The 23,687-nt window shown below is 49.8% G+C and overlaps 1 protein-coding gene across 1 annotated transcript in view; it reads left to right on the forward strand.

Moving 5' to 3' along the window:
• The window catches only part of OXCT1 (3-oxoacid CoA-transferase 1), a 125,117-nt gene extending 101,872 nt beyond the window's left edge, over positions 1-23,245 (forward strand). Inside the window, exons 14-17 of the mRNA XM_028517885.2 lie at positions 1,402-1,491; positions 13,379-13,459; positions 15,054-15,155; positions 21,414-23,245. Of these exons, the coding sequence (XP_028373686.1) occupies positions 1,402-1,491; positions 13,379-13,459; positions 15,054-15,155; positions 21,414-21,455 (315 nt within the window). The 3' untranslated portion in view covers positions 21,456-23,245. The remainder of the gene's footprint in view (positions 1-1,401; positions 1,492-13,378; positions 13,460-15,053; positions 15,156-21,413) is intronic.
• Positions 23,246-23,687: the final 442 nt, after the last annotated feature.

Genomic DNA, 23,687 nt, shown 5'->3' on the forward strand with positions numbered 1-23,687 from the left:
GGCTGCCCATCTCGGGCAGTGGCAGGCTCTGGACCCCAGACACACCCCAAGTTCTTGCTCGACCTCCTTTGTCCTGCGCATCTAATTCGTGCCCCTGCTGGGCTGCACTGACCTCTGAGATGTGTCTGAAATCGGGGGATTCGAGACTGTGTCTTAGACCCAGGTGGGAGCGCTTTGCCGAATCTCCACTTCTAGCTATGAGACCACGGGAAGGGAGCGGAGGGCCCTGGAAGCGTTTACTGTCCACTCTCCACGAGGACTTGCGCTAAAAAATAAAACCTGAAGGAGGTTTCGGTGTTAGAAGACATTCCCCGCTGTGTACTTGAGTGAGAATTTCTCTCATCATCCCTGGGAACACGCGCTTTTTTCAAAACTCTGTCCCCAAGCAGCGGGACAGACGGTGGGAGTTGTTCCGCGTGTGGCTCGTGCATGTGGGTGCTGGGCCCCTGTGCGGTGAGTGAGGACCCGGGCGGAGGAGCAAAGGTAGGGTGGGCCTGGCGAGAGGGGCCTGCACTCGGCTCCTGCCCTCTGCTTCTTCTGGACGGGAATCGGGTTTTCCTTTCATCCAGGTTTGTTTTCCTAAAAGCGAGATAAACGTCAAGGTTTAGAACCCACCTTTGATGTTAATCATTACTAGGGAAGCACCGTCCCATGTGTGCCTCGGGTGGCCGCCGAAAGGCCTTGAATTCTGCGGACGACCCTGGGGAGCGCTGCAGGGGGTCTGTGATGGAAGGCGCATTGGTGCCGATCGTGTGTGGGCCGTGCGTTCACGGTGAAAGAATTGGACGCCAGGGGCACATGGATTTCAGTCTCACATTCTTTTTTTCTTTTTTTTTTTTTTTTTAAGTTGGGTCAGGGTTTTAGTTTGTTTGTTTGTTTTTTAAGATTTTACTTATTTATTTTTAGAGAGGGAAGGGAGGGAGATAGAGAGAAACATCAATGTGCGGTTGCTGGGGGTCATGGCCTGCAACCCAGGCATGTACCCTGGCTGGGAATCGAACCTGTGACACTTTGGTTTGCAGCCCGCGCTCAATTCACAGAGCTACGCCAGCCAGGGTGTCAGTCTCATATTCTTATACTAACACTAATGTTCAGAATTCTGTAGAGGTTCTTAAGACGTATCTACTGATTGGTTGTCTTGTGCTAATGTTAGCCACACTTATAAAAATGGCATCATAATATTTATCCTGAACTAATCCTTTACCCATGGAAAGAATAGAGCAGCAGCATATTAAGGTTGTAAACCTTCAAGTACTAAGCAATGAAGGCCAATGATTTCTTTCTCAGTGAAGGCGATGATGATTCTAGAGGCTTATTCTTGCAGGACAACTGTGTTCCGTCACATTACTCAAACAGTGAAAGACAGAGAATTACCTCTTGTTTTCTCTTTCCGCCTTGCAGGGGAAGATGGTGAAAGGAATGGGAGGTGCTATGGACCTGGTGTCCAGTGCCAAAACCAAAGTGGTGGTCACCATGGAGCACTCTGCAAAGGTAACGTGTTCCGCTTCGGGAAATCCACGACACACGAAACCCTGCCCACTGGGTCCTATGCCTGTGGGTTTTCTCCGGCGCGTTCACGTTGATAGCGTTTATCTTTAGAGGAAAAGATTACAGGTAAAGGCAGTTATTTGTCATCCGTTAGTTACACGGTTGTTTAACTTTGAATGAAGCGCAAATACCAGGGCATTCTTTGATTATTTGGCTTGCGTACACATTAGAAGTAAAAGCTATAATGTGTTCAGAAGCAGTGAAAAGATGTCAAGGCAGATGTGTTGATTCTGTTTTTACAATGATTATAGGGGTTGCTGTCTGTGTGAAAAATGAGAAAACAAAATGTAGGTTTTCTTTTAACGACAGTTATATTCAAATGAACAACACAGCCTCCTGCCGAGGCTATGAGGTGCCGTTTTGAGAAGGTGTTGGAAAATTGTGGACTTGGTGATAGCAATGGTCCTGGTTGTGAAAAGCATGATACTTTTATTTTAACAAATTATCAAATATCTGTTGAGTGCCTGTTAACAGCTAGGCACTGCTAGGGTTTAGGAGTGACCAAAAATAAACAAAATCACGGACCTTGTGGAGTGGACATTCGATGGTGATGATGATGATGGTGGTGATGATGATGATGGTGGTGATGATGATGATGGTGGTGGTGGTGGTGGCTTCCATTTCCTGAGCTTACTGGGTGCCAGCAGCACACTAAGGGCTTGTGTTTGGGTGTGCAAGCACATGGACTCGATCGTAGGTGTCTTTCATGGTTCCAGAAACCGCTTCCGACAAGCTGCGTAGCTTGCCTGAGGTCACGTAGCTTGCCTGAGGTCACGTAGCTTGCCTGAGGTCATGTAGCTGCTGGCACCGAGGTCCGACCTGGGGCTTGTGACTCGGCAGAGCCGGCTGACTGTGGAGCTACCCGTGCAGCTTTCTTCCCGGCTCCCAGCTCAGGGTCTTCCCCCAGCTGGGCTCCGCCACCTCCCCGACCTGAATCCGTGGGCCTCTGGTGATTTCAGAAGTTGACGTTGGCAACTTTTTCTTCACTTTCTATGCGCTTTGTCCATTCTGCATTTTAATTCTTAGTTTCAAAGCAAAATCTACCTGCTCCCCACCTTGAGACCTGCTCTTCTGAGTGGAAGCGGTGGTTGCTGGCCCTGTTTTCACTTAGCGATGCAGTGCGGCGGGAGGTCCCGGGGCTGGGAGATCAGCATCTGACGCGCTTCCCACAGGGGAGTTCTGTCACAGAGTGCTGTGTGCCGTGATGCGGTTCTGTTGCAAAAGCTAATTAATATGGAATTATGGCGCACTGTTTAGTAAACAGTGGAAAGTGAGCAGCGGAACACAAATACGAAACATTGGAGAGGAAACCAACGGAGGTTGCTTCTGAGAGATGCCTTACAAAGAAGCATGCAGAGCGGTTCATTTCAGAGGCAAAGGGATGCCAAGTATGCAAATGAAAGCGAGCCCTTTTCTGCAACATTATGTCTGTTTGGACAACACTCTTTCTGACTTTCCTTCTGCTGCTGCTTTAATGTTGATGCACGGGCACTGAGGTTCGGCTCATTTCAGGTTATTTTTGTGCATTCGTGTTCAAAACACTAAGCCTGTATTTAGCAAATTCTTTCTCTTTTTGTTTCCATTTTTTTCCCCCCTCCGCTGGAATTTTTGGTAGAGGAAAAGAAACGGTGCTTCCGATGTCTGATTGGAAATCCCGTATCAAAGCTTTCACAGAAGCGGGGCTTTTTTTTTTTTTTTTTACACCATTTCTTCTTTTTCTTCTCACCGTGGAGGAAGTGGCATTGAGTTTTAGACCAGAATTGAAGTTAGGTATATATTTTTCCTTAGATACTTCCGCTTGAATAAACTAACGAAAATATGTTTGTGATGAAGATAATACTGGTGACTTGTGCACACTTCATGCGTGAACACTAAGCAAGCGAGGTTTCCCTCCAGGCCAGCTGCACTTTGCCGGCACTGCTAGTGCGTTTTGTGTGCCCGCACGCATGCGCTGTCGCTGGCCCAGCCCACGGCGGCACGGAGACCCAGCCGCGTCTTTCCTGCGTCGTAGGGGCTGTGAGGCAGAGAGCGAAGAGACAGGTGTTTCCCTCCAGGTAGCCTCTCCAAACAGGTAATGATCTGTCCTGTTAGACATGCCAGGTAACTTATGCCTAATGATTAAGGGAACGACCTGACCTACAGGACAAATCCCTGAAGTTACATAAGACACAAGAGTGAAACATTTTGCAGCGAAGGATTCAAACCTGAGAAAAGAAATATCTGAGGCTGCTGATTTTTCTTTCTTTCTTTTTTTTTTTTTTTTTTTTTTAGTAAGTGGGTGGAGCTGTTAGCTGGTTTTCAGGTGCAACCTTCTCTTGACTCTATCTTAGGGAAACAGATGCAGGTTGCTTATAAATATTACTCGACCCTTAAAAGCATGCTTCTTTTTGTTGTTGTTTTCTTTAAGATTTTATTTATGTATTTTTAGAGAGGGAAGGGAGGGAGGGAGGGAGAGAGAGAGAGAGAGAGAGAGAGAGAGAGAGGGAGAGAGAGAGAGAGAAAGAAACATCAATGTGCGGTTGCTGGGGGTCATGGCCTGCAACCCAGGAATGTGCCCTGACTGGGAATCGAACCTGCGATGCTTTGGTTCGTAGCCTGCATTCAATCCACTGAGCTACGCCAGCCAGGTTGTTGTCATTTTAATCAGAGAGTGTGTTTTAATCACTCTCTCCTTGTGAGCCTGTGCAAGCAGCCCGCGGCTGCTGGTGTTGGAATCGCGGCTGCTGCGGAGTAACCCTCAGAAGGGGGCCCGGCCCTCCAGCTGCCTCTGGAGACCGGACCGCAGGCCCCGGGGCCGCCCTGGCGCTGCAGCACGCTCGTCCTTCACACCTAGACACCAGGGTCGCAGGCGAGGTTGCAGAGCAGGCAGAGGTGTTGGAGTCCAGCCTCCTTCTTTCTCGAGCTTCTCTTCATCTCTTGGCACGTCCTTCTTCTGCCCTCTAAAACCGGGAAGAACACAAACGAAATGAGTTCCAGTTTGAGTCCTTACTCGATTCCAGATCCTGTACCTGCCGCCACACTTACTGAATCTCATCAGCCTCTCAGTGACCCTGTGGAGTTGGGACGAAGGCAGGTGGGAAACGTGCCTGGGTATGTGGCAGAGGCAGGGGTGTCACTCAGTGTGGTCCAGCCTGTGTCCGTCACCTCGCGTCTGCTGCAGCCGCACCAAAGCTGCCTCTGCACCAGCATCCCACCCACACCTGCCCTTTACTAGAAGCTTTAGGTTTCAGAATTACCTCTTTTTTTCTCTCCAACTTTTCCTGGCTAAAGCTCTCCTTGCTTTGGCGAGGCAGGTATCAGCAAGGTACTGGACCCAGTCTGCAGATCTGATTGTGTTCGTTAGTATCCCTCTCCCCCTCCTCCCTTCTGTATCAGAGTCCTCCAAGTCTTGCCTGGGCACATACATACGAGCCCAGTGACAGGCTACAGCTCCCAGACTCCCTTGCATGTAGATGCATCCAGGAGGCCAAGCTTGGGCCACTGGCATTTGAGCCTTTGCAAAGTGTGTCAGTTTTGAGCCAGGTCCTTAGAGATAAAGCCGACCTCATTGGCCTTCCCTTGTTCCCCTCCCAGCTCTCTGCAGCAGCAGCGGCATTGGACCCAGCCTTAGAAACCGAGTTCCTAGACTCACAGAGCTGCCCCTCCAGCCCGGCTCCCGGGGTGCCCTGTCCCCTGCTTCACAGGCTCCTGTCGGGATCCCTCATAACCCCGCCCTGGGCTCTCCGCTCCTCTCGCCCTCTGCACCTTCTGGGCTGCTGTTGAAGTCTTTGGCCCCAACTGTTATTTTTCACTCTGGAATCCTTATTTTCACAATGCAGTTCCACAGTGGAATTCTCTGAGGCGCTCTAGAACTGTATGTGTTTCTTCCTAATTAGACAACTTCACAACTGCACCTGGTTGTTCCACAGGTTCCGTGGTCTCCATGAGGGTGTGAACACACACGTACACACGAAATCATTATCATTTCCCCCGAAACCTTCTTCCCTCTGCCTGGCCCAGCCACAGCGGGGAGGTCTCCCAGCCCCCACACCGGGCACTTGTGGGTACCACGTCCACAGTCCTCCTGTAATCTGCACCCCCTGGGTACTTCGCTCTCTCTGTTTAGGTTCTTGCCACATCTGCACAGACCCCTGTTGCCACGTCCCAAAGGTCCCCGTGCTGTCAGACTGACCCTCCTTCCTGGCCATCAGGTGCCCGAGAGAGCAGCCGCACACTGGAGCTGCCTGGAGGCCACACCACGCAGTGCATGCTAGCCTGCTGGCCTTTCCTCCGCAGCTCCCCGGCAGGCTACCTGGGCCCCGGGTCCCGGGCATCAGCTGGGCTGCGACCCCCACAAATGCGTCGTGGTGTTTCCTGTGCTCAGATGCCCTTTCCCTCGCGAGCTGGCTCACTCCTGCCTCTACGCAGTCACATGTGAGTGAGCCAGCATTTCCTGACGGTTGGCCTAGTGCCTTCCGTCTCTAGGTATCACACATGACCAAAGGGATACAAAGCTTTGATGCTTTGTCTTGAGATTTGGTAGGATTGCCATCTGTGAGCGTGTCCGTTTGCTTGTTTTTGGAGGAGTCAGGTCTTTATTGAGGACCCGGCAGCAGGCATCACGATCGGATCTGGGGAAATAAGAAATGGGAAGACCTGGTCCCTCCTTGAGGCAGCCCAGAGTGTCACGGGGACAGTCACTGAAATCAGCACGTAAAGCAGGAGAGTGTGGGCAGCAGAGCACAAAGAGCCAAGCGCCCGTACCCTTCGGAAGGGAGCTCTGCGTGGGAGGCAGCCTCTGCGTGGAGGTCCAGAGGCCGGGCCGACGTTGGGTCCTGGACCACTGCAGGGAACGGGCCCCAGGTGCAGGAAGACATGCGTGCGGAGGGGTGTACAGTGAGGTCCCTGTCGCCAGAGAGCAAACGGAGAAGAGTTGGGTGCAAACACACACACACACACGCACACACACACACACACAGTCTGCTTTCCATATGGTTGGTCGGAATGATTTTTAAAAAAATACAGGTCAATCACATCACTTCTTCCTCGTCTCAGAAACTCTCCACGGCTTTCCATCTCACTTAAATTCAAGTTCAAAGTCCTCACTGTTGTCTCTAAGGCCCTCCATGGTCTGTTGACTCCAACTCTACTCTCTGAGTCTGTCTACTACCATTCGCCCTCTCATCCTCTGAGCTCCAGCCGTACTCTTTTCTTACGAGTTTCCGGAACGTTCCAAACATCCTTCTTCCCCCACCTCTCGGGCCTTTGCACTTGTTCCCCTCTGCGCCTGGGGCGCTCCTCCTCCTCAGACTCCTGCCTGGCTCCGTCTCAGCTCACGCAGGTCTCTGCTGAGAACACCGGAGGAGCTTTTCCTGGTCTCTGTGAGACCAAACAGAAGCCACTGCCCCCCTTGTGGTGACCCCTCGCCCTCCCTTCTTCACTGGGAGGTGAGTCCCACAGCGGCCGGGGCCCTGTCTGTCCTGATGGCCGAAGAGCTTTGCGCCCGACGCATGTGAGGACCCACCCATTGGGTCTCCAGACGGTATCGGTACTCAGACCCTAAAGGCGCTTTTCCCTGTTTCCAATTAGTTACATGTTTCCTGCCTTTCGTGTATCATCACAGTGCTCATACGAGATGGGTCTAATTGTGTCCCTTGCAAAGGCGAACACCAGATCCCATAGATGGTCCAAGTCTGGTGCACAGTTAAGGCGTCAAGAAGCTGAGAACCCACACCTTCCGCCCCTCAGGCTCCTCTTCCTCTGCCGAACTTCTCAGTCTGGCGAGCACCGGCCCCACCAGCAATACAAAGGGAAGCGCTTTGTTCTCGGAACTGCAGACTGGAAATGCATCCCGAGGGGTGCGACTCTCAGAGCACAGAAGCAGAGAGATTCAGTCACAGCTGTCATTTATTGGAAGCGAGCAAGGCTTGAGAACCTATTTTAAAGGACATAAATGAGAGCTCTATTTCTAAAACAGGTTTAGATTTTATTTTTATTACAGTGGGAGGTCTGGATCCTGAAGGGATGAAAAGGATCGTAATTATATTGTCATGAAAAGTTGAGAATAAACCTTCGTGAGTAATATTTTTGTTAAGCTCAATCTGCGTCTGACGGAGAAGGAGCCGTGTGGAGATCTGGAATGCTGCCTGACCTTGTCTTCCCTTCTTGGGGACAGGAATCATAAAAAGTAAATGAGGTTTATATAGTCCCATTTATTTAGGACCAAATATGTTACCAAAAGCCAATATATATGAAATATTTTTTTAAAGATTTTATTTATTTTTAGAGAGGGAAGGGAAGGGGGGGTGGAGAGAGGGAGAGAGAGAGAGAGAAACATCAATGTGTGCTTGCTGGGGGCCGTGGCCTGTAACCCAGACATGTACCCTGACTGGGAATCGAACCTGCGACACTTTGGTTCGCAGCCCGCGCTCAATCCACTGAGCTACGCCAGCCAGGGCTTATATGAAAGATTTTTAAAAAAAATCTTTTCTGGGAAACATTTTTGAGATACTTTTCAGCCACCTTAAAAAGTAATCCCAATAAATAAAGTACTCCTTTGTTAGGATAATTGATGATTAACATAGTTTCAGCTGATTACATTTTTTTTTCATTCATAAAAGCCTGTCCATATTTTATAATTTTTAAATATTTTGTGGCTGAATCTGTTTGGAAAAAAAAATTCACCTTTAAAAAATACAAATACCTTTCTATTTCTCCCTTAATGATGGAAATACCTGCAAAATTGTGTTATACTAGGGGGGGAAAGCCAAACACAGTCCAAGAACCGATAAGCCCCTTTAAAGTGTCCTATAGAATTTAATTAGACCAATAACTTTACATTCGAAGACGGCCTGTTGTACAATTCTTCAAAGGAAAACCAAAGCTAAGAGGAGCTCTGGAAGTCGCCAGGATAGTTCGTGAGTGGAGAGAGAAAGTGATCCAGTTAGCTCCTGGGCTCCGCCCCCCTCGGGCTGGAGATCGCCCCCTGCGGTCTGCAGAGGGAAGACGGCCACGGCACAGATCGTCGTGTAACACGGAAGAGAAGTGTCCGTGGCAAAGCCCCGGAGACGTCTCAGGGAGGTGGCCCGCTGTGTGTGTCTTCTCATGCGGCGGGTCTTCCCCTCGAGACGGTGCGGGAACCACAGGCTGTTACTACAGCCGCGTTATAAAAGCCGTTTATAGCGGCAGCCGTTCTCCCCTTCGGAGCTGGCCGAGCCTCCCCGGTGGGGTCCTAAGCGGGTTTTTGGAACCCCTATGGAACAGGGGTAAAGGCCCACAGGGGTCGTTGACTCAGTGTGAGTGACAGCACCCTCCCGTCCCCTGATCCCGCGGACCTTGAGTTTCTCTATTGCGCATATCCCATTGTTCTCGGCTGTGCGCCACGTCAGTCACCACTGTGATCTGATGGTCGTGTGCCTAGTGGCACGGTGTCCCCGACACTGTATGCCTGGGGAGTGTGTACGGGGAGAAGCCCTTTCACGGGTTTCAGCCTCGAGGCCGTAGGAAGGAGGAGGACTCAAGAGGCAGCAACGTTTGGCCTCTTGCATGTGACTTTGGCAGCGCCCGAGGGAGACCTGTGGTAGGTTTTGTTGTGCCCCCAGACAAAGCCCTGGATATTCTGCCACCAAGTTCAGTGTTAGCAGCCCTCTTTTCAGCAAAGACAGGCAAGCCTTGAAGCTTTAGGGGGGAGCCTCACAAGCGGCGGGATAACCACTCTTCACTGTCTCCCTCTTCACTTACAAATCTGCACCTTGCAGACTGCAGCCTGGAGAGGCCTTGGCTCCTCTGTTTGCTCAGGCCTTGTCTGCCTCTCCAAAGCCTTGTAAGCCCCTCCGCGCCCTCACTCCTCCCTGTGTTCCTCCTAGCGAGGTCAGGTGCGAGGAACGCACAGGTATGGTTTTAGGGCGAGAAGGCAGCCTCTGGTGGTCCCTACACCCAGTCACGTGGTATTCCACAGCTCTGGTTCTCTGGTCCCGCCAATCAAAGTTATAGTGTTCAGGCAGCACCTTGGACCGCGGTGGTGGTTGGCACAGGGCTGCCCGCACTGCAGTCAGTGCCAACGTGACTGGTCTCAGCAGCCAGCGAGTCCGGAGTCTAGCAGGGAAGGGGGTGAAGGGAGGGTGAACGGTCACGGCATGTATGGGGGTGAAGGGAGCACTGGGGTGTCCCTGGGATGTTGGGGAGGGGATGTTGGCGACAGTGTCTCCAGGGAAGACGACACCTGAGCCAAGTCCTGAGGAACAGGCAGTGTGTTGCCCTTTGGACGTGGGGCGATGGGGTACCTGGTGAATTCATGAACAGAGGCTTAAAGACTCGGTCTCTTAAGGAGCAGCCAACTTCTGGAACCTGCCTTCTCTTTAGTTCATCATTAGGGCATCCCCAAAGAGGGTGCCTCAAGGAAGAACTATGTCACAGCCGCCTGTAAGAAGCACCTAACAGGAGAGATGGGCGCGAAGTGGGGTTTCGCGTGAAGCAGCGTCCGAAGGGCGTGCCGTGCTGCTCAGCGGGTGAAACGTTCAGTGCAGGCATCGCCCTGTCGTGAGCAGAAGAGCTCGCTCTTCCTCTTCGGGGTTAAGTTTTTGTGGGAGCAGGAGGCTGGTTCGTCATCACTTACCCAGAGCTGTCTCTGTCTGAAGAACTTCGGCCCCGGCCTTCACGCAGATGTCTAAAGAATGCGATCCAGGTCGGCATGCAGCAAGCCATAGAGAGTCCTGAGGCCCTGAGTCACTCACACACACAAGAGGGTGAGTTTTTAGGGCTGGCATCCGGCCTGTCGGCCCTGAAGGGGGCGAAGGAGAACAGAGCTGGAGGGGCAGGTGAGGGGAGGAGATGTGGCTCCTCGCCAAGGTCATGGTGAAGCGTGAAGACTGGGAAACACTGGAGTCAGGAGCATCGGCAGTCGTAACGCTGCGCTTCACAGCGGCTCCTCTGTGGGGAGAGCAGCCCCGTAATAAAATGGGCAGGAACCCACTCGCCCTAGGTATCTGCTCCTGGCTTCCACCCCTCCTCGTGTGCTGCACCGCCCCAACGGTGCACCCCCTTCCTGCGGTGACCCACGTCCAGAAGAGGAGGCGGTGGAAGAGAGGACTACAGCACGGAGAAGTTAAGGGACCCGATGGCTGTGAAGTGGCAGAGTTAAGAAAATTCAGGTCTTTGGGCTTCTCGTATATGGGGTTCTTTGCTACCACACTACACGGTGTCTCTCTTTTTCAGGGTTTATTTTTAAGTGCTACGATAACAGCGTTCATCCCCCCCTTTGTGAGTCATTAATCTCTGCAGCCGCCTGCCCGGCTGTGTGCAGGGCTCAGCCCGGGGTGGTCAGAGGAGTGTGCCGGAGCGGGGCGGGGCGGGTCATCCCCCAGCCTCGTGGCTGACTGTTGTTGAATATTGCAGCTGCAACGTTCTGGAGTCTTTCTGCATTTTCATTTTCCCTTTCTCCTTGGGCTCTGTATGTCTTGGAGCCAAACAGGAGTGAAGTCATCTGGCTACATTGTTCTCACTGCAAGATTACACGCAGTGCCAGTTTCGTGGGCCTGCCTTGTGGTCTGCCCACGTGGGTGATGCAGTTTCACTGGTTTTGTGGGTCTCGGGAATTGTATTCGGGCCACCTTTACACAGGAACTTAGGAGCTGGTAGACTGTGGGTATGTTCCATGTGAGTTGTAGAAACAGCCCGAGCCCACCTAACGTTTATTGAGCACCTGCTGAGTGCTGTGCACGTGCATCTGTCTCATCGAGCCCCCCGAGAACCCCGTGTGGATGGGGCGGCTCAGGAGCCTTCCACAGTTCGTGTGGAACAGAGTCAGGCTCTGCTTGAGGGCCCTTTGGCTGCAGCCTGCACTCTGGACCGGAGGCTCTGCCGTTTACACGGAAAGTGGTCTTTAAAGGGCCCTGTTGGTGGGGCCCAGTTAACTCTGTCTGCTGAAACTCACGATTCCCCCAAAAGCAAAGTTGCTTTTATTAACATCCAAGGGGCTGCTTTCACACGAGATACAGATCTTGCTCAAATAATGAGACAAAAAGTAAGAGCTCTCTGCAGAAAACGTCCTTCAAAGGCTCATGGATTGTTCACTTTGTTCTCGGACAGACCGGGAATTCACTGTGACGTGCCTTATTTCGGTTACATTAAACGCAAGGAGATCTGGCAAGTGTAGAAGTTCGAATAGTCATCATTAATTTCAGCTCTTTAATTAAGCTTCTGTGACACGTGCACATTTCCTTTGAAACCTGGAAAGGAAAAGACATAATTAAAAATGAAGCGAAAATGAGGTTTTATTTCTACAGCTATAAATTTTCTTATACAGCAAGATCCAGAAGCATGTAACTTGTTAATTAACGGTATAATGTCTCACCACTGAATATGCATTTAGCACTAGCTTTGACTAAATGAAAGTAAGAGAGTTTATCTTTTTTCAAAATCCACCCGTGATTCCCCACAGACCTCCCTTTTCCCTCCCATTCATTCAGAAAATCGTGAATTCCTTTCGTGCCACGCCCTGGGTTTCCTGCACGGAAACCTTTTAGTTACTGGCGTGTTGGTGAGTCGGCGGGGCAGCACAAGGAGGAAAACCCTCTTCATGAGGCCCAGTTATCTGAAGTCCCTCGCTTCGGAGCCACAGGTGCTTGCTCTGAGCGGTTTTGAGAGCGCCGTGAACCAGGTGGCAGGTGCGTGCCGTAGCCGGTGAACGCTGAGAAGGCTCAAGATGATGGTGACATCGCGTGTGATGCTTTTAGACCCAGAAAGGAAGCAATCAAAGCATTTTGCCATTTTTAGTAGAACATCTAGAATGTGACGGGTTCGCCTTCAGCCTCAAGAGAGATGCTGATTTGAGCTCCCGGTGCTCGCTGCTTAGAAAGGGGCCCGATGCCACTGGGAGGAGGTGCTCTGAAGAGGAGACCCCCAGAGCTCGTGTCTCCGCTGCACCTCGGGGAGGTGGGGGGGGAAGGGTGGGGGGGCTGCAAAGCCTGCTTTCCACACTGAGTCTCTCTTTTACTGTGTGGTTGAAGAAAGGGCACTGTGGCTAAAGGAAGTTTGGAAAGCGTGTGGATTTAGGCCAGTGAACAAAAGGAGGCTCAGATTTGAGGGAGAGCCGAGAGCTGTATGAGAAAGTGGCTACAGTTGTGCTTCACCGCGCTGCCCAGCCCGGCCAGGCTGGGAACGGCCACGCGGTCATTTCGCCAGCGTGGTAGGAACTCTGCCCGTGGGGTTGCGTGTGTATTGTGACAGCTCTGCTTACCCATGAAAAATCCGAATGGATGGCCAACTTCGTATTTGGAAATACAGAGGGAGGAAGAAAATGTATAAATAATGTATACCAATGTATAAAAGAAAACACTAAAAAAATTAAAACTGATTCCTATTGAGAGCAGGTCTAAGGGTACTGAAGAGGGGGTAAAGACTGCTGTATTCCATAGATATATTAGTTTTTCAACAAATAAATTTTTTAAGGGATGTATTTCGTGTGTGCCTCCTGCCTACCCTGGGTAACTAACAGTTCATGCTTGTCCAGAAGCCCACTCCCAGGAAGAGGAAAATAAGCAAGATACAGAAAGTGACACTTCTCCTTCCGTGACACGAGGAGCGAGGCTCGAGAGACCACGTTCATGGCAGGGCGTTTCCCACGCACGTCCTTACGCCTCTGGCTGTTCACCCGCTTGGCGTTCTCCCTGGATCACTTTAGGGACAGAAGCCGCCTCCAGAGAAAGCAGGAGCACGAGTGTGCAAAGCCTCCAAAGCAGCCTAGACTCGGGAGACAGTTTTCTGATAGATCCTGCCTATCCTGTAGTCACCTCAAGCCCAAGTAAAAATTGGTCCCTAACCTCTCTTTTTAATGTTCTTTTTTTCAAAACAGGGAAATGCACATAAAATCATGGAGAAATGTACCTTGCCACTAACTGGAAAACAGTGTGTCAACCGCATCATCACGGAAAAGGTAAAGTGCCTTTCTCTTCTTATTTCCTCTGACGCCTGCCACCGCCTTTTTTATGTATAAGCATTTTTAGGGTATTTTTTTGTTACCTCCTGAAAATGTATTATATCGGTAGTCATAGGATTAGTTTAATAGTGTGATCCGCGGATAGACTGAATAGGAAAATCCATCAATTTAATGCTTAGAAATGTAGAATTGGTAATGTGCAACTCCCTGGAAATGTACATAGGCACGCAGGCTTGAATTCGTGTCCTCAGTCATTCTGACAGTGCGATGCAGTCAACAGTTTTACTGGTCATTGTGCTGGGACTGTAAAGACAGATGACGGATGCAAAGTCAAGCACATGTTTTTATGATTTCTACCTTTCTCCTTTGTTTTCCCAAACCACAAGTACACATTGTTGGGTTTTAGTTCAGGAAACTCGGAGAAGATTATTAGGCTGTACTCATTTGGGTGCAAATCACGGGGCAGAGCCCACAGCGAACCCGGGACTGGGGTTCTCGCCCATCTCCAGCCGTCCCGCGTGCCCCTGGCCATGCTACCCTCTCGGACCTGTGTGTTTTTACAGGACTTGGGGGGAAAGTTTTAATATTTACAGTGTACCTGGGGGAGGGGTCTCTCAAGGGCCAGGACAGCTCTCTAGTTACTCCCAGCCACTTCAGAGCACCTGCCGTTGTTTCCTGGCGCTCTCCCCAGCAGTGCCGACCAGCTTTCCCAGGTCACCCTGTGCTTTTGCCTTCCAAATGTCCCCTCCCTCCGGTCCTTTATTCTTTCCTTCCTTCAGATCGCTTGTTAATCATCGAGTCAGAGTGTTGACAGGAACGATTAGACCTAACCAGAGTAAAGTGGGGTTAAAGAAACCGGTTAGCCCTGACCCACATGACTTGGTTGGAGCATCATCCGGCACACTGAAAGGTTGCCACTTAGATTCCTAGTGGGGGCACATGCTTGGGTTGCGGGTTCAGTCCCCAGTCGGGGCACGTACGAGAGGCAACCAGTTGATGTTTTTCTTTTTTTTTTTATAACCTCAGTGGGCTTCACATTTCTTTTTTTTTTAAGATTTTATTTATTCATTTTTAGAGAGGGAAGGGAGGGAGAAAGAAAGAGAGAAACATCAATGTGCGGTTGCTGGGGGTCATGGCCTGCAACCCAGGCATGTACCCTGACTGGGAATCGAACCTGCGACACTTTGGTTTGCAGCCCGCGCTCAATCCACTGAGCTAGCCAGCTGGGATCAGTTGATGTTTTTCTTACACATTGATATTTGCCTCCCTAACCCTCCAAATCTTAAAAAAACAAAAACAAAAACAAAAAACTGGTTGTAACAGTAGCGAGTGCCACGCAGAGCCACCACCTGTTACTCTCTGGCGTCCGCAGTGCTCCCCAGCCGACTGACTGCCAGTGAAGCCGCTGGCATTTGTTTCCCACCCAAGTGGAATAATTACGCCTGACATTTCTTTCATGGCTGAGTTTCAGAGTCTTGTTGTCCTGGGTGTGATCCTTCCTGTAAGAGCTCGAGAGCTTGTTTCTGTTTCATGCCATAAAATGTTGACTGTGATGGCCATTGTCATCGTCTCGTGTTCTTGACTCCAACAGGCTGTGTTCGACGTGGACAGCAAGAAAGGGCTGACCCTCATCGAACTCTGGGAAGGCCTGACGGTGGACGACATAAAGAAGAGCACCGGGTGTGACTTTGCGGTGAGTGCCTCTGAGAGCAAATCCAGCCGCTCGCCCTGCCCTGCGTCTCCAGCTTGATGAATGGGTGTTGACAGGAGGCGAGCCGTTCAGTTGGTATCATTTGCGGAGTTGACCTCTACAGAGACCTGCCATGGAAGGGCGAGGTCTCCGGATGAGAGCAGGGGGCGGGGTGCAGGAATAGGCTCCCACTCACGGGCCAGGGTTTGGCCTGGGAGTCAGGAGCAGGAAGGGGCAGAACCACCGGAGGGGCCGGAAATGGAAGGTCGAGTGAGCTTGAACTCATAGCTGCTCTCTGTCAAGCCCCTTGGCACGCTCTGTTCTTGGGTCACGTATCAGCCGTAGCCACACGTGATGCAACTGTGAAATGTGAGCTGCGCACAGAGACTTGGCACTTCCTTATGTTTAAACCTGTCCGTGGCTTGTGGATTTCTCCTTGGTTAGCGTCTATGTCTCATCGTCCCATCTGTTGATGTTATTAGAATGTCGGGCTTCTGACACCACCAGATGACAGTCACAAAATAGGCGTAGCCCGCATCTAAGAAAAGCTTAGTGCACAGAAACTCAGACTTACTAAAGCAGATAACTACGTCCCTTTAAGAAATCTCCAAATCCCTTTTTAAAACAAAGAGAATAGTACTGTAATATACAGGGTCTGCCAGGCAACACCTGCTTGAGTGTGGTTGGTAGGGTAATAACATGGGTGTAATAATTGATAGTTTTAATGTGAACATTTCACCCAAACTGTCATATGGTATGCTTGAGGGTGATCTTGTTATGTTATAGAATTACATGCGTGTGATTTTGTCATGAAAGATTTTGTAATAAAAGGGGGTGGTATTTGTGCTGGAATTGCCCTTTAGTATAAGCGCCTATCTACAAACCACCAATCACCTGCCTAATAGGGGCTGAGAGGATGGCTCAGTGCATTTGAAGTTAATCAGAAGTAAAGGTGAAATGTCCCCGAAGAAAGTGAAGGAAGAGAATTTGCTCCTCACATACCTTTTTAAGAACAGATCTACCAGCTAAAATGAAATAGATTTATAATGATGGGGACTGCTGCAGCCGCACATCCTGGAGAAAGCAATGTAACCGAACTTACTTGATAAAGCATGCGTGTATTTCATACCTTTCTTTCTTAGGTGCCGCATGCTTGGCTGGGACCTATCCGTGCATGACAAATTTCTGTAAAAACAATTTTGCTGCATAATTAATTATCCACATACAACTGCTTCTGGTACTGTACGGAGGTCTTTGTCTATTAACCTTTCCTGAATTTCTCTTTGGAGAAAAGAAGTCTGTGAGCAATACCTCACACAAAGTGCACATCTTTAATTACTTTTTGCATAACTTCAGGGGGTAAAAATCGGATTTGTGTCTACTTTGACTATTTAGAATTCCTTACTCTGGTGATAAAAGAAAGCAATTCTTACCTAATCAACTTTTCTTCCTTTGTCTTCCCCATATGGGTGAGTTAACCTCTTCTCAACGGGCAGCATGTTTGAGATCCACAGAATGTTCAGCTTTCTGCCGCCAAAGAGAATATACACAGGAAGACCCTCCTTGTCTTCTGCTGCTTTTTTAGTCGTGTGGGTACATCAGGAATGCAAAAGATAGATTTTTACTGTTTTGCTTGGTCGTCATTTTTAAATGCCTGTTCCCGTGTTTTGACACATTGAAAACTATCTGGAGGGTCCCTCCTATTACAGTGTCACCTCCCTGGCCTGGCGTCGACATGTAATGTCGTTTCCTGCAGACGAGGCCGTTGAGGTGAGATGTCAGTCTGTACGTCAGTGCTGTCCCGGACATGAAAAGGTGTAGCGCTGGTTGAACCACGATCCTCAAAAGAACCAGCTCCGACCATCAGCGGCATCTGCCTGGACCCCGACAGACGGCATGGGTGCAGCGGGGGGTTCTCTGGGAGGCGGGGGCCGGAGAGCTCTGACTAATGCAACCTTGTGCTCCATCGCTGGGTCGTCAGCGAGATACATTTAATGTGAGAAGTACGTTGAGCACAGCATTTCTTTATCTGATAGTTCAGAAGGTGCTCTGTGTTGTGATTCACAAGCTGCTCCGTGTGACTGTGACGGTACAGGTAGCATTTATTCCACGTGTGACTGTAGAAAAGTTACTCAAGATTTCTGCTTGAGAAAAAGCCTGCTTAGCCTTCACTGTATAACCGAGAGTGACTGTTCTAGAAGGGAATGCTCAGGTTGTTGTGTAATAAAGAAAAAAGGTAAAAACCTAGGTCAAAGCAGGTGTGAAAATGTGTTGATGAAAGTCCCTTACACCTGTGCCTATGGGCAAGCAAATGGCCTCATGTACAGAATGTGGCTACAAGCTGGTGGAGAAAATGCTGAGGATTTCAAAGAAAAAGAAAAATGTGACAGCATCAGATAATAGGACATGACGAAATTGTGGTTTCTGGGTATTAAAAAACAATCGTTATCATGAACTATTTGGGCCTTTAACAAAAAAAGTTGCTACGGCTTTGCTGTGTACCACAGTGCGGTTAGCAGCAACAGAGAATGCGGGAGGAAGCCGGGACCTTTCCTTGTCCCTGGAAACAGCTTCTTAAAAAATCTGTCCGGATTGAAAAATCGGTTGAATTGAAAATATGTCCGGAATTCCAAAGGAGGCTGTGGAAATTCTGTCATAGAAATGCAAATATCGGCTATATTTCTGGAACCTTCACCACACTCCCAAAATACTGCTCTGGGCGAGCAGTCCACAGCAAGAGGAGCCAGCTTATAACGGACGGAGAGCTTGTTCCATATGATCACTCGCCTTCAAAATGCAGTTGTTACAAAGAAAGGGACTTTCGTCTGTGTTTCGTGGTGGTTGAGTTCTGAGTCTATCGAGAGATGGAGGAGGAGCTGGGCAGGGAGAGGTGAAAATATCGCTGTGTGATAAAGGCGGGGATGGAGGGCGTGGCTCAGGTGGACAGCCACAGCAGGCTCTCCAGATGCAGGTGGATGAGACCTCAGCCCCCAGTTCTGGGCAGCCTTGGAAAGCCCCAGGCTTTCCACTCAGAGGTGAGCCTTGACTTCTGAGCTTCTTACCCCGTGGCTGAGAGCAGAACAGTCTGTGCTCCCTACGGGAGGCCATGGAAGGTCAAGAAAACAGAACAAATTGGCACAGTTACGACTCCCAAGGGTCTCGGTCTTACTCTCCAGGCAGAAATACACCTGAAACCACCAGTGGCGAAACATTAAGAACACTGCTTATTTGTATGTTTGCAACGGAATCTGAAAGAAGCCAGCTGCGGACATCCTTTGCCAAGTTGAACAAATTTATACTCTCGATAACTATTTAGGGACTGGCATCATACCAGAATTAAATAGAATGCTCTCGGGATTTCAGCGGACGGCTGGGAAGACAAATCATTGGCTTATCTTCTACAATGAACCGCATAGTCTTCTGCTTAGCCTGTAGATCACCTCGGCAGGGTAATCGCCTCAGCCTGCGTGAGTTCTCAGTGTTGATGAGACTGCGAGAGAACAGGATGAAAAATGGCAGTTTAGTAGGTGTTTTGCATTCAAAACACAGGGGCCAAGTCAGTCTATGTCAAGCTGCATTCTTCTGATAAAACTCAGTTTCCACATTGAGGATATAAATGATATTAAGAGCTCAAAATGGGGTCAATAGGACAAGAAAAAAGGATCAGATGTTTCATTTAGGAAAGTAAGGTGTCATTTCCTTTTACATTTTCTTTCTTTAGAAAAAAGATTTTATTTATTTACTTTTTGAGAGAAGGAACCAGGAGGGAGAGAGGGAGAGAAACATTGATCGGTTGCCTCTCATGCGCCCCCTACTGGGAACCTGGCCTGCAACCCAAGCACGTGCCCTGACTGGGAATCCAGCCCGGGGCCTTCCAGTTCACAGGCGGGCGCTCAGTCCACTGAGCCACACCGGCCAGGCCATGTGTCATTTCCTTCTAAAGGAAATTCTATAAAGACGCCATTAGAAACTATCTATTTTCAAAAAAGCAAAGTTGTATTTCATCACATTATTTCCACAGATGCTCTGTTGTTTAAAAAAGAAAGTGGACTGTTTATGAGACACGCTTTCTAAATACTGAGTCCATATGTCTTTTATCCTTTTGGAGAGAGTTGAACTTCTGAGCTGAGACTTTTGTCCGTTTATCGTGCGTCTACTATTTTGTCTGTTATTCCACAGCTGTTCTCGGCACTAGCAAGTCTGAATGTGTCCTCATTTATTTTCAGCTCGCCACCAAGGCACACCGGTCCTTTCGATTTGGCCATGTCATTCTTTGTGTAGGGACACAGAAAAGGGGATATTAACTCCTGACATCGTGAAGTGTTAATACAGAAAAAAATTTATAAATGACTGGAAAGTATTTATAACACCGACCACCTCTGTTAGAAGCCTTTCTTCTAGTTCTTTGAAGCTTATCTGACCCGCTTCATCATTCATTCACTTGCTCATTCATTCATTTAACAAACTTGAACTGTTTATTCTGGAAGGCAGCGTGCTAGTGTCTGTGAATGGTTGATGGCTGTTGGCCCCAATCCGATGCCAACAGGAACCCCCAACTGGAGGTGTGGAAAGGAAGCAAACTTTATTCAGTGCAAAACAGCTCAATGGCGACACTGCAGGGCGCTGAGGCAGCCCTGGAGCCAGGCCCCTCTCCAGCCAGACGTCTCCGCTCTGCTCTCCTCCTCGCCGGCCTGCTTTGTGTCACGCTGGTCTGCTCCTCTCTGCTCGGGCAAGACACTCCAGTGTTCCAGCTCAGCCCCTGAAACCCAGTCTTCGGTGGAAAAGGATCGTGTGCTCCCCAGGGCCAGAGGGGAGCCAGCTTCTGTGGACAGAAGACCCCGATTCATCTGTCCTCATTCAGATGGAGACTCCAGATCTTCACGTGGCAGTTTCATTGGTCCAAAAGACGTTGTCCTGATTGGCCAGAATAGAGCCGCCACTCTGGTTGGTTGAAGCTGCGCAGCTTGGATCGGTGGAGAAAGCCCCAGCCCTGCTGGCTGAGATAGGGCTCAGGTGGCAGAGACACAGAGCAGAGCAGGCGGGCAGTTCAGGGCAGAGGTGGGAAGTTCAGTGAGTGCAGGCCTTGCCCTGAAGTGCAGTTTGCGTGAGAGGCCGCAGTATAGAAACGGCCGCCAGGCTCTGGGGGGGGTTTTGTTTGGCTGTTTTTGTTTTTGTTTTGAGCCCAGTGAGCCACCAGGAGCCCGTCCTGGTGGGCGTCTTCCTTCTCAGGTCCGCACCAGTGAGGCCCGCTTGAATTGCCACATCTGCGAAGGGCTCAAAAAGTCACCTGCATTGAAATATTTTTTGTTGTACATTCCACGGGGACTGTTGCTTAGTAGGACTCGGTGGGTATTTGCCAGATGGAATGAAGAAATCTGTGTCTGGCATTACTCCTTGAAAGATCTGTGAAAAGGAAGACCACGCACATTTAGGTTCCTTCTTCCACCCTGAGCTGGAGGCCTGGGCTTACATTTCTCTGCTTCAAGACTCCTGGGGCTGCATTCGCTGATCCGTACATTGAGCATACATATAGTCAACATTTAATATTCTTAATGCTGTTACCTCCTTTTGGTAATAACTTGGAATCTTTCTATAGCCTTTATGTCATTTCCATTCTGATTATGAACTTTTATACAACTTTGTCATTGACCATACATCTCTTCATTAATATAGCGGGGGTGGGGCGGGGGGCAAAGCAAGTTTGCAGTTGTGAATATGTAAAACAGAGTCTATTCTTGTATTATTATTTATTTATTATTTTCCATATGAACAACTGTAAACCTACTCTGGCCCCACCTGGTACGTACCAGTGGATCTAAAGACTGCACTGAGTGTCTCTGAACAAGACTGAATTCTCTGGGCCTGTTTCGAGGACTCTGAGGCGTGTGCCTTCGTGTGGGTCTTGAGTAAGGTCTCAGAGGCATCCGTCTCGGAGCTCAGTGACCGCTCATCAGAGAGCTTGGTTATGCGGCCCCTGTGTCTCCCTCTGTTCCCCCTCCGCCTCCTTGTTCCCACTTTAATGATCCTTGACTTAGGAACTCTGGTGGAAGAAGAAGGTAAGAGCCCCTGCATACAGGACACGGGAGCAGAAACGGCATGCTCCGTCTCGGTTCAGAGCGGAGGAAGATGAGAAAATGCCAGGCGGTGATGGTTGTGGGAAGGCCACTGGTTGCCTGTGTCCTTCCCGCTCGGAAATGGAAAGGAAAGCGGTGTTTACCACGAGGTGTTTCATAATTTGGTTATTTTTCTTTCTTTTACCAGGTTTCACCAAAGCTCCAGCCGATGCAGCAGATCACAGCCTGAAGTGTGGAGAAGACGTTTTGTCCACAGCTGCGTGTGTGTTTTTCATTTTAACCAGCTAGGGTTTCACGGAAAGGCCGTCAGTAACCCCATTTGTATATGGAACACGCAGTTTTTGACTAGATTTTTTTTTTAGCATTTTACACTTTATGCAGCCTGTTCTCTCAAGCGTGCTATGACATTTTACTGAAAAACAAAAAAGAAAAAAATATGATTATCTTATTTGTTGTATAAGTGCTGAGAAGGATGTCTTGACAATTGGTGCTCACATTGGATTTTCCTCCACCTTCTGTGGTACCTGCGCGGCGCTGCGTGTGGTTGGTATCAAGATGGGCCCGCAGGAAGAGTTTCCTTGATGCACTTTCCCTCCGAACGAGGTGGTGAAGAGAAGAACGAGGGGAAGAGTGTCTCCCCCCAGGGACTCCCCGGGCAGCCCCCTGCTGGCCCTGAAAGACAACTGTGTGGGACTTCTGATTAGGAGTGCTGTTTTCCCTTCGGCCTCCTCCGACTTTTCTTTGGGAGCCCCTGGTTGCCTGCCTGCACCGTCGCCCTAGGGCACCCCTGTCCCTCCCACCCCTTCTGTCACCACCCAGACGCCTGCGGAGGGAAGCGGGAGCAGCACTGTGTCGGGGAAGGTAACGCGTTCGTTTGCAGGAAAGACTGACGGTGCAGGGCGCGTAGGTGCTGATTGACGTCCTACCGAAGGTCGCCCTTACTACTCAGCCCGCCCGCCCGCCAGCCGTCTGCACTTTGCCGAGTCCCCGCGGATCCGGCCGGTGCCCGCATTTTGGATCAGCGCAGTATCCGTGCGCACCCAGCCGGTCCCGCACAGCCTTTCTCTGTGTTCCCGAGGGCCGTGGGCTGCGTGAACCACACCTGCTCTTACGCCAGGAGGGCCGTGGGATAGTTTATCAGGAGTCCGTAGTCGCAGTGAACACACAGGGCTTTTTTCTTTCTTTTTTTAAAAAAAAAAAATTCTTTTCAAGCCTCTTGTGGTCAGAAAAGTTTCTAAATATTGAATGCCTTTTTCTACAGAACAGTGTCCTTTCTTCTGACCAGGCTACTTCCTCGAACAAAGCATTTTTAATTCCACGCTGCTCAAATAGGCCACCTAAGGGATGAGCAAACCCGGGATTTGAAGAGCGGTGAGCGCATTTTCATCGGTAGAAAGGAAACATTGTGGATTCGGTTTTGTAAGGAACTTTTTCTCAGAGGTGTCCTCCGTACCCAGCATGTCCCCGGGGTGACCACGCGTCCTGGCTGCCAAACGGGCGTCGAGCCCAGGCACCTGCGGACGGGCCAGGCCCGGTCTCCGGGCGCGCCGCCCCCGCACCAGGCGCAGGAACAGAACGTGTGCACGTCTTCCGGTGACAGTTGTCCCCGCTGCTCGCGTTCTCTTCCAATGCAGCCCCCGTGGGTCACTCAAGGTAGCAGAGGGAGGAGAGAGGCTTGTGTTTTGTTTTGTTTTGTTTTGAGAAGCACACTCCCTATATAAAATAGTCTGTTCCCCTGGCTTCACGTTTGAAAGCATACTCTTCCCAGTACGGTACAATGGGCTTTTTGGGGGGCTCGGTGGGGTCTAGAGAATGATCTGTATCTGTGCCAGAGTTATAATTGGGGAAAACGTGTGTCCCTGATGGTTGCTCTATTTGTAAACTTGCTTATTATTCCAGCCTGTTACTTTAAGATAATGTGTTTCTAAGAGTGTTCCCAGCTTTGGCAAAACCTAAGTAGAAGATGTTATATTCTTGATTAAAGAGTGCCGTGGATGAGTAAGAAATGCAATAAATATTCCACACTGCTGTCGATTGGTGTGATCATCCCTTTCCGCATCGGGCGAGGCGCGGCCGCACGTGGGGATAAGGCTACAGCGATCGGGACAACGGCGGGCAACAGAAGCCAGCACACTTTCCCGCTGCTACTCAGGTTGCTGCTTTTCTTAAAAAAAAAAAAAAAAGATACTGTCCTTCATGAAAGTCAAATGAAATGTTTATCTCAGTGAATTCTGCACTTCCCTCCTTATCAGAGCCCATCATTTGTCTATGCAAATTCTGTATCCCAGGCCTTGGGTGTTAGTGCATTTTTTTTTTTTTTTGCTTTTATCAGACGTTTCTCTGGGGTGCACATCCTAGTGAGTTTCCTGGTGGTGTGTGGAGTCTGCCTGCAGCCGGAGCTGGCTCTGGCGCTGCTCTGCTCAGCGTCTGGTTTACCGCCTGGCAAGAGGCTCTCCCCCCA

Source organism: Phyllostomus discolor, chromosome 3 (genome assembly GCF_004126475.2).
Source record: "Phyllostomus discolor isolate MPI-MPIP mPhyDis1 chromosome 3, mPhyDis1.pri.v3, whole genome shotgun sequence".
In the NCBI taxonomy this organism is placed as follows: Eukaryota; Metazoa; Chordata; class Mammalia; order Chiroptera; family Phyllostomidae; genus Phyllostomus; species Phyllostomus discolor.